We start from the raw sequence: 9,645 nt of genomic DNA, 5'->3' as shown, positions 1-9,645 counted from the left end.
TCACAATGCTAAGGGTGCGCAGGGAATGGGCGGCTTTTAATCATGAGTCTGATCAGTGGATACTGGACAATGGCCTGGGTGCCTGAAGTGGTCCCTCATGCAGCGTCATCGTCTGCGTGGTGCGAAACAGGCTGTTTACGCTGACCGTATATCTGTATACTTTTCTGCTTGCTCGCTTTCTAGCTTCACACGTTCATTTTACATTGATTTCCTTTCCTCGGGAAATATGCTTATCCTTTCTACATTAATCGCCAGCTACTATGGCCTCCATCTTTTGTTTGCCATGTGCATCAGATCTCTCACCTTCAAAGGTGGCCCGAGTCTCCGTAGATTAACCGTTCCCCACTACATCCACCCACCCATGCGGCTATGACGGAAGAGGTGCTACTGACATTTGTGCTTCTCGCCTGACCCCTGCTGGGCCCTAATGGCGCCCGAAATGGTCCTGATGCTGTCGAGCAGATAATCTAATGCACTGGGTCAGCCACCTTTGTTTCGCATGGGGGAGAAGGGCCAACCAACATGCCGGGACCACAATCCAGATGAAATTCATGAAGAAATAATACAACCAGAAGTAATACCCTTCCGGTCGGCAGTACGCCACCCCGTTCGCATAGTGGTCGAAGAGACTGGTGGCATAGTATAGCGTGTCGCCGTAGAGGTGGCTCATGCACACCATCAACTGTACCGGATGCCGTAGGGAGTGTCTCGTCGCGGTCAGATATGCAACGCCAAAACATAAAGGTCCCCACAGCAGCTGGTGACGGGTCAGCGGGTCGAGCTTTCGGGCCTTTGCGGAATTCCCGGGATATCCTTACCACGGTCATCGTCTCCATGCAGAGTACCAGGGTATCGGAGGTCATATACCGAGAGTCGGATAGTGCATATTCCTTCCACAGCTGCCCGAAAAGATCTTGGGCCGATGCCATATGCTCATGATGAATCATAAAATAACCCTCGAAGAAGCAGTGCAGTGTTCCCGCTGTTCCCTTCGTTAATTCCCGATCTCATTATGTTTGGACGTCTGTTCATACATAGCACAAACCATAGAATGGCGAGCCGATCGGCCAGACGCAGAGTCGGTCGCACGTAACTGGCCAAGCTGAAAGTCAAACCTAGCAGGGCCGCGCAACCACCTCCGGCCGAGACCAGTAGCTCGAGTACGGAGGTTTGGTTGGGCGAATAGTCGACGATATCGACCTCCAGGGGATAGTAGGGATGTGATGCCATTGCTGCCAGTGGGTCAGAAAGCTTATTTGTGCCGCGAAACACAGTCCCCCTCCGAGTCTAGGTCTGCGAGGACAGATCGATCTGGCGTTAGATCGATGAGGCCGTGGGGGGAATGCCTGCGCAGCCATTTGTACGCGTTGAGCGCATAGTGGATCGGAGAGGTTGGGCCAATTAGAACTTCAAAACGGCATGCCTTGGGCTAGTTGAAGCTGCAGCTTTCCCTGGAAACAATCTGCACCTAAATTGATTATCCGGACCTCATATCCCGATTTTCAATCAATGACCTAGCGCGAGATTTTTTCCCTTGCCCCAGCTTTCTCCTGGGTTACGTCTCGTCATTTGGTGTCCTGATTCTGCAATTGTTCTGTCAGGGCTTTGCACTAATTTCATACGTTATTGCCTGTGTATTCTGCTAAATGGCGAGTTAAGTGTTATTCATGAGCGCTATCTCCAGATGATTGTCACAGGAGGCAGGCGGAAACTGTTTTGACTCGTGTTGGTCAAGTTCTTACTTGCGCGATAATGGCTAACCTCGGGATAGATAAGGAGGCTCGCCGCACCACCATCAGGAACCTAAGACTTTAGCATTCTCATTCAATTGAGCAGAAAAGTAGCCTGAACAATCCATGAATATAATCTTCTAAATAATCATTCATCTGAAACATCTATCTTGCTCCCCAGGATTGGCTGCAAAACCCCGCTCGAGGTCAGGTGACTAGGTGTCAACTCCCCTAAGGTGGCCGGACTCCCCCGATCTTGAAACTCGATGACTTCTCCTTCTATGCGTTGCTGACACTCTCAGAAGCCAAGTTCTTCTTGATATTTGTCCCGCGATGGAGTCGCCGCCAGGCATTGCGGCCCTCTTCGTCATCCGCTTCGATATCAGGACCGGGTAAGTCTTACTCTTAGAGCTTGCGGTCAGGAGCGGTGGGTCGCTGACACGCGTTTGATGCCAGATATGTGGTTTCGTGGAAACAAGCTATCCCAGGAGGTATGTGCGAACGCAAACTGTCTCCTTCCGAGACGCGGCGCTGACAGAGAGTCGCTATAGTTGAGGTCGAAGGTGTGGTGGAATACAAGTCGCTCCCCTCCGGACTACATAATGTGACGGAAGACCTGGTGTGAGTGGTCATAGGTCTGCAAAGCTCGATACAACAGTGAAGCCTAACTTTCATGCCCTTCGTTTAGGTACTTCGTCCATGAGCAGTACGCGGGTGTCAGCGCGTTCGTCAATCAGCCCGCCGCAGAGGCGGAGCGCAATGCGAAGATGTTTGCGGTTGGCGTTCTGGTCCCTTTGAGTGCTGGAAGATTAGGGAAGAGCTGGAGACATGCTCCGAGGCTACGTGAACTGACGCTGTTTGTAATCTCTGGCATCAATTCGCTTCACCTTGCGACTGACACCAAAGCTACTCGACAGGAAATATGCCGCAGATCTGTCTGATACAAAGGCGCTATCTGAATACTGGGACGCCTTCAAGATTGGAAGCCCCGAAGTTGCTACTTCAGAATCTCCCTTGGAATCACCCATCAGCCTGCGATTTCGCCCAGGCGACAGACCAGACGGACACCGCAACCGCGCATTTAGCGATGCGATAGTATTGCAGACTCCCAGACCAACCTTGACACCGTTTCATCCTGCTTCATCCCTCCCAGACTTCCTCGAATGCTTCGGTCCCTTGATATTCCCGTTATGCAGAGCAGCGTTGCTACGGAAGCGCATCCTTTTCATGGTTGAAGCACCGGTGCAACAACCATGCAATTTTGGTATTGTCCCATCCTTCACAATGACTGAAGCTCCCCACTGATTGGATTTTTAGTATATGATCTCTCATTGCTAGCTTCCCTACCGAACTCCCTGTTACAGGTGCTTCCCGAAGATCTCACCCCGCCGTTGCGACCGCGTCCCCTCTTCAATGTTGGCATTCACGATATCCCTGATCTCGCCTCATATGACTCGGACAGATCAACACAAAACCTCGAGAAGGATCCCAGTTGGATCGCCTGCTCCACAGACACCGTCTTGAGCATGAAGCCTGAGCTCTACGATGCACTCGTCACCCTGCCCCCGCCATACTCTCAACAGGGCTCCGAGCAGGCCTTCCCAAAAATTGCCTTGATAGATCACTCTAGTACAAAGCACAACTCAAACCAAACAGTCCAACTCAAAGCAACACAACGAGATGCTCGCCGATATGCCATGCTGCGCAGAGGCCTTCGGCAGTTCTCCAGCGACCGAGCAACGTCTCCAAACACCGATGACTCCGACACTGACTCAACCTACTCATCCAGTCCCATCGTCGAGCCTCTTTCATGGACTCGACTAGCTTATACCTCTTTCATGTGGTGGGCTTCCGCCGGCGAAAACCGCGACGGTTTATCAAAAGAAGAGGAAGAACATCAAAGTGAACAAGACGCCCGACTTCTGGCAAGCATAGAAAGTTTTGCATACCCCGCCTCGAACCCGAATGAGCGTCGTTCCCTACATCTTGAAGACCAGAGTCAAGAGCCTCTGGAAGTCGCGCTGGTAGCTTACTTCCGTCGTCTCACGACCCAGATCTTTCAAACGCTTGCTAGCGCCATTGCGAGGCATGACTCGGATGGCCATAATGATGCCTATGAGCCTTATTCAGATGCTCCGGTGAATGAGGAAGGAGATCTATCTCTTTCCATGTCTCGTTCTCTTCACGTCGAGGACGATGACAATGCCCCGCTGCTGCGCCAGAGACAGCAGGGGAACCATTCTCGGCGTGATCACTCCGCTCAGGATTTTGAATCAGAAGAGCCTATCACTATAACCATCGCTGATATGGTGGAGATGGGCTTGGACGTGTGGAGCGCGACAGACCGCATTTTCGTCGAAGAGCTAGTCTTGCTCTGGTGGGGCCGTTCTGCATATGTTGACAGCGCACGTATTCGCTGCTGTGGTATTTCCATCTTGTAAATATGTCATGATTTTCACATACACCCGCTATTTAAGGGCTGGATGTCGAAAGCGTCGGCATTATCTGCGTCTACACCATCTTCCAGGATCTCTGCGAGCTGAAGCTGGATGTCCTCTTGCAATATGCGTTTTGGACCAAATATCCGAAAGATGTCTATCCAATTCTTGGGTAGACATTCTGCCATTAAATGCGAATCGACATGCGAAGTGCTGGGAAAAGTCTGGAATATGTACAGATGATGTACCAACATAGGAAAAGTGAAGGAGAGCGGATCTCAGACGAAAGTTCATCACAAGAACAAAGTTCATAGCAAGTAAAATGAGAAAAGGAAGAAAGACTCTTAGCCAAGGCATCGCGTGCACGGGATGCAATAAAGTTCGATGGAAGCAATTCAAAAAAAAAACAAGGTTATGCACCTGCGCCGGGGTATTATGGAAAAGACAAGAACCGGCTCAAGAACAAAAAATAGGGCCCAGAACATCATATATGCAAATCAATCGCCATCATCGTCGGAACATGCGCACGGGGGCGCTCAAGTCCCTCCGCTCACCCAGCTCACCTTCGCTCTTGCTATCCGGTCGAAGGTTCGGAATGCGACGGGGACCACGGGTTGCGGCTGCGCCGGTGCTGCCAATGGATCCCACTGGCCGTCCGGAAGGCTCGGCCGCACTCACTGAGCGGACCTTGCTGCGTGCTCGGCCGCGGCGCTCTCGGATTTTGGCCAGAGCTTCCTCTCGGTTGATAGGTGTATCCGAAACAAAGGCAGCGTTCTGAGACCCAGCGGCTTCGCGGAGAGGGACCCGTTTTGTGCTTGCGAGGGTAGGCCCGTAGGCACTCCGTTCAGTGCGTCTACCAGTTCTGCTCTCGTTGGTTTCGCGAGCAAGAGATTCTGTTGTTGAGCTAGGGGCGGCCTTGAGTGGCAATGGGGGAGCGGTTGGGGTAGTGGAGTCCGCATGGCGACTGGAAGAGGCAGTTGAGGTGCGCATCCCGTTCAAGGCGTCGACCTGCGAGCTCTTCAGTTCAGAAAGTGTGAAAGAATCAGTTCGTCGGGGTCGAACATTGTCGCGAATGGGTGATGGGAACGTCTTGAAGGTTCCGGTCTCAGGTGAAAAGGTCACCATAGGCTCCTCAGGCATACGCATTTGCTCCGGGAGTTCGATGGGCTCTGGCTTGACAGAAGTCTCGGGTTGCTGGTAGACGGGGCTGGGAGGGTCGACAGAGGGTGTGTGGCTTGAGTGAATGTAGATTTGCTGTTGGTGTTTGAGGCGGGCCTGCTCTTCCACATGAGCTTGTTGCTCAGCACGTGCCCGCTCTTCAAGGGCTTGCTGCTGGCGCTCACGGGCTCTTTCAGCGCGAGCTTGCTCCTCAACAAGCTGCTGTTCAATGCGAGCTTGTTGCTCGGCACGAGCCTGCTCTTCGACAACTCGCTGTTCAGCACGAGCTTGCTCTTCAAGAGCTCGTTGTTCAGAACGAGCCTGTTCTTCCAGACGAGCCTGTTGGATGGCGCGGGCCCGCTCCTCAACGCGGACCTGTTGCTCAAAGCGAGCCCGCTCCTCGGCACGGGCTTGCTGCTCAAGGCGAGCTTGCTCCTCCGCAAGCGCTTGCTGTTCAGCCCGCGCCAGCTCTTCAGCACGTGCCTGCTCTGCCGCTTGGCGTTGCTGTTCGTCGCGGGCTTCTTGCGCTGCTTTAGTCTCGGCCTCTAGCTGTGGCTTCTGAAACCTTTCAAAGTATTCTTCGTCGTAAATGTAACGGCGACCCTGACTTTCCGCAAGCCGGCAAGAGCATCGCTCAAACTGACATTCGATGTTCATAAAATGGACCATTTCTTCAGCCTCGGCTCTCCGGCGACGCTCACGGTCAAGCTCTTCCTTCAGGTTGTCCAAGGCTTCGGGATCAAGGTGTGATAGAGACGTGGTGGTAGTGATTGTTTGCTCAACCTCGATGGGAGTTGTGCATTCGGAAAGTCGCAGTTTCTTGGGAGGGGTGGCTTCGGCCGCATCGCCGGATTCCATCTCGGACATCTGAGATCGGGCGGAGTCTGGTGCCACGCGCTTTGGTCGTCGCGGGGTGGTCAGAAAGGCGAGATCGCCCTCTGCCAGGGACAATCTGCCGAAGTCTTCCCTCCGAATCTCGTGGGCGCGGACTTCTAATGTGCTTGAGTGGTTGGATGCCTCCATGGACCGAAGCTGGCCCTTGAGAATTTCCAGTTCTTCGGTTAGACCGGCAAGAGCGTATGCACGTTCGAATGCCTCTTGCTTCGCCTTGTTCTTGGCATCCCGCTCTGCTGCAAGTTCCTTTTCGATAGCCTTAGATTCAGATTTGGAGTGCTTCAATTCTTCTTGTAGTTTGACCAGATTTGATCCCGCACGGAAGGCCTCTTTGCGGGCTTTGCGAATTTCTTTCTCGAAGATCGACCGTTCTTGGGCTTGGCGTTCTTTGGTGCCGTGTAATTCTTCCAACAATGATTCCAGTCGTTCGCTAATTCGGCGTTCTCTTGATTGTGCTTCGGCAAGCTCTTCTTGTACTGAGCTCAGGGCAGACTCTGCCTCCTCACGGCCGATGATTGCTCTTTGAAGGGCGGCATGATTTGCGGCAGCTTGACCGGCGCTGGGGCTACCCTGACGCGAAAGACTGTTCAAGAATGCCACTTTGGCTTGCACTTCGGAGACCCCCTTAGTATTTTTATGGTGAATAGACAATAAATCTGAGGGCAGTGAAGGAGAGGCGGGAATTGTCTGTTGATTCATGCGTTCCGGCGAGACCGGGTGAAGGACCTTTGCGGGGCTAAGTACGGGACGCGTTGGAGACTCCATCGCGGGCGTTGTCGAGGAGAAGTGGGCGACAGGTTGATGTCAAGAGGTCATGAGGGCGTCACAGGTGGTCGGAGATCGGTTCGAGGGGAAAGTCTCAAAGGAAAATCACCGTTCTCGATTGGAGGGTGACGCACCCACACACGAGTTGTTTATTGCCCTCTCGGGACAAATCAGGTGACTGTTGCCCTGGTCACCACACTAAAGTTCCCAAGGCGGTTAGCTCGACAGACTGAAGATCAGACATCACGTGCTGATATCCCGCACTCACTTTATTTTATTGCCCGAAAGATCCCACCGCCTACTGACATCGGAAGGCGGTTTGTCCACCTCACTTGCTCACATGTGACGATCATAAAGTATTCGAAGCCACACAGTGGGTGTCCACGTCAAAATATGCATGAGATCGTGACGCTACAACTGGGTCAGCGGGCCAACTACCTTGCGACTCATTTCTGGAACCTCCAGGTTGTTAAAACCTCCGCGCTAATATCTTCATGTCTAATACATAAATAGGAATCTTATTTCACATACAACGATAGCGAAGAGACACCGGTTGATCACGATGTTCATTTTCGACCTGGAGTCGGTGCAGATGGCTCTGAGACGTACACTCCCGGACAGTAATCTACGATCTGAAGGGTGGATTCGGCACACTGCGAAAATACAATGCGCTGTATGAGCTAAGCGAGGAGGCCGTGACTGGCCTTTGGTAGGTGCCGAAGAAGTCATTCAGCATACAACTTTCAGCTAAATTGTATTTCAGGGATGGCCAAGAAGTTGTCCAGAAGCAAGCGCCCATTCTGCAAAGCGATTATCAAAAAAGCTTAGATCTGGGCACTCCTGCTCCCCGATTGACTTCGGAAACTGTGCGTTATTGGTCCGATTACAACAGAGTCTTCTACCATCCCCGCTCAATCGTACAAATGAATGAGTATGAGCTGAACTCTCAAATCATGCCGTTTGAGGACTGGAACACCGGTGGAGAGCTGTTCAATGACCTCGACAAAGAACATGATCTCTTAGATCGGGACGTGAGGCCATTTGCAGAGGAATGCGACCAACTGCGAGCACTGCAACTATTCTCTGGAGCAGATGATGCTTGGGGCGGATTTGCCGCACGGTATATCGACCGGCTTCGAGATGAGTATGGAAAGAAAAGTATCTGGGTCTGGGCCATTGAGGATGGAACCAAGGTCCAGCGGGTAAGTTAATTCGTCAGCCCTCATTGAAGACAGAATACTGACATATGGCTTTGCAGCACCAACAAATGAAAAAAGACATTAACAAGGCCAAGTCGATATACTCGATTTCCCCCCCAGTCAAACCTCTATGTACCTCTCATAGACTTACCGCCCAAACTTCCCAGCTATTTGCAGGTTGACCGTCGCTCGCGCTGGCAAACTACAGCACTGATGTGCTCCGCGGTCGAGACAGTGACCTTGCCGTCCCGGCTGCGGCCGTACCATGATTTCGAGTCATCTCTGGCTGGAGATGACGGGACTCACAATATCTATGAGCTGCAAACCACTTTCAACCCCAGAGAGCACGGACACAAATCACCCACCAAAGAGGATGGATCACCTCAGGCGGAAATCGAGTTTGACATTGACTTTACGTATGGCGGTGAGAGCAGCAAGTCTGCGCATATTTTCAACCAGGTCCAGGTGATGCGTGGAGACGAGCCCGAGAACGTCACAGAGTCAATAGAACAAGACCTTGGTCACGTTCGCAGACTCAGATTATTCAATTCGGAGCCCATGCTCCAAAGGTAACTTTTTCCACATACTAGAAACTCTTGAACCTCCCAGCTAAAAAAGGATACCACTAGCTACTATACACCACTCCGCCTACCTATGCTTGACAGTTTCCCCCACGGGATGTATCCTAAATCCAAGTCCGGTTCTGGGGTAAGCGTTCTCGCCGCATTGACCGCGTCGAACCGAACAGCCGAGAGAATCAAGGCCATTGAGACGAGCACCGCACGTATGCTCTCAGTTGATGAACGCGAGGCCATGCTCAATGGACTGGGTGAGATAAGAGAATCCTACGAGACTGGGTGGAGCAGTGGATCCGAGGACGATGATGACTAGACGAGGGACAGGTCCCAGCGCAGCATTGACCTCATAATTTCCCTCGAACGGCCATAAGCGATTGCCGGGCCGATGATTTCGCGAAGATTGTCGCGCGAACCTGAATTGAGTTTGGCCTTGTGGCGATTTTCCACTATCGGTTGTATGCCAAATTTAGTGCCCAATGGCCGTGGCCACCAGGGGCTGGGGCCGTTCAATGTGTGACGCATGATGGCCGGAATACGAGATGCCATTGATACTACGGCCACTTAATTTAGCTAGTCGCTTACCCCAGATAATAATTGCGGTAGACCCGATCTCTATGAAATGCCACATTGTGGCTCCTGCAGAGTTTAAGACATGAATTAGGGCATCTTATCCCAAGTGAGACAGGTCGTTTTCTTGGGGAAAGGCGTGACCCCTCACACAAACTCTGGCTCTCGCGACATCTACGGCTCCTTCCGTTCCCCATGTTGGTCAGGAAGCCCGTACAGAGGACGTGCGAGAAATGGTCCTTGGACTCAGCCCACCGAGGGGGTCAGTGACGTTGCCCCCACCATGCACCTGTCAACTCTTGCCACCTCTTTGCCA

At 52.3% G+C, this 9,645-nt stretch overlaps 4 protein-coding genes across 4 annotated transcripts; 2 read left to right on the top strand and 2 right to left on the bottom strand.

The window, feature by feature from the left end:
- Window positions 1-384: 384 nt before the first annotated feature.
- Window positions 385-1,230, bottom strand: N7477_002247 (EXPERA domain-containing protein; the record flags this gene model as incomplete). Its single annotated transcript, XM_056963910.1, has 4 exons — window positions 385-467; window positions 523-757; window positions 819-982; window positions 1,035-1,230. 4 exons carry the CDS (start codon window positions 1,228-1,230, stop codon window positions 385-387), a joined length of 678 nt encoding a protein of 225 aa, XP_056823863.1.
- An 803-nt stretch (window positions 1,231-2,033) lies between these two features.
- Window positions 2,034-4,171, top strand: N7477_002246 (uncharacterized protein; the record flags this gene model as incomplete). The annotated part of the gene is made up of 6 exons (XM_056963909.1): window positions 2,034-2,122; window positions 2,187-2,221; window positions 2,282-2,351; window positions 2,419-2,586; window positions 2,648-2,994; window positions 3,048-4,171. Coding segments are annotated over 6 exons (1,833 nt in total), but the record flags the coding sequence as incomplete, so codon positions are not given.
- Window positions 4,172-4,675: 504 nt separating this feature from the next.
- On the bottom strand, window positions 4,676-6,985 carry N7477_002245 (uncharacterized protein; the record flags this gene model as incomplete). Its single annotated transcript, XM_056963908.1, has 1 exon — window positions 4,676-6,985. The coding sequence occupies one exon, from the start codon at window positions 6,983-6,985 to the stop codon at window positions 4,676-4,678; it is 2,310 nt and encodes a 769-aa protein (XP_056823861.1).
- Window positions 6,986-7,378: 393 nt separating this feature from the next.
- Window positions 7,379-9,075, top strand: N7477_002244 (uncharacterized protein; the record flags this gene model as incomplete). The annotated part of the gene is made up of 7 exons (XM_056963907.1): window positions 7,379-7,450; window positions 7,499-7,571; window positions 7,607-7,694; window positions 7,749-8,187; window positions 8,244-8,278; window positions 8,352-8,753; window positions 8,814-9,075. The coding sequence occupies 7 exons, from the start codon at window positions 7,379-7,381 to the stop codon at window positions 9,073-9,075; spliced, it is 1,371 nt and encodes a 456-aa protein (XP_056823860.1).
- Between the last annotated feature and the right edge of the window lie 570 nt (window positions 9,076-9,645).

Source organism: Penicillium maclennaniae (assembly GCF_028827695.1).
Source record: "Penicillium maclennaniae strain IBT 15551 chromosome Unknown utg000003l:1.0-5670915.0:1.0-5674809.0, whole genome shotgun sequence".
Classification (NCBI taxonomy): domain Eukaryota; kingdom Fungi; phylum Ascomycota; class Eurotiomycetes; order Eurotiales; family Aspergillaceae; genus Penicillium; species Penicillium maclennaniae.
The sequence above is the reverse complement of the archived record's forward strand: the minus strand, read 5'-3'. Positions and strand labels throughout refer to the sequence as shown.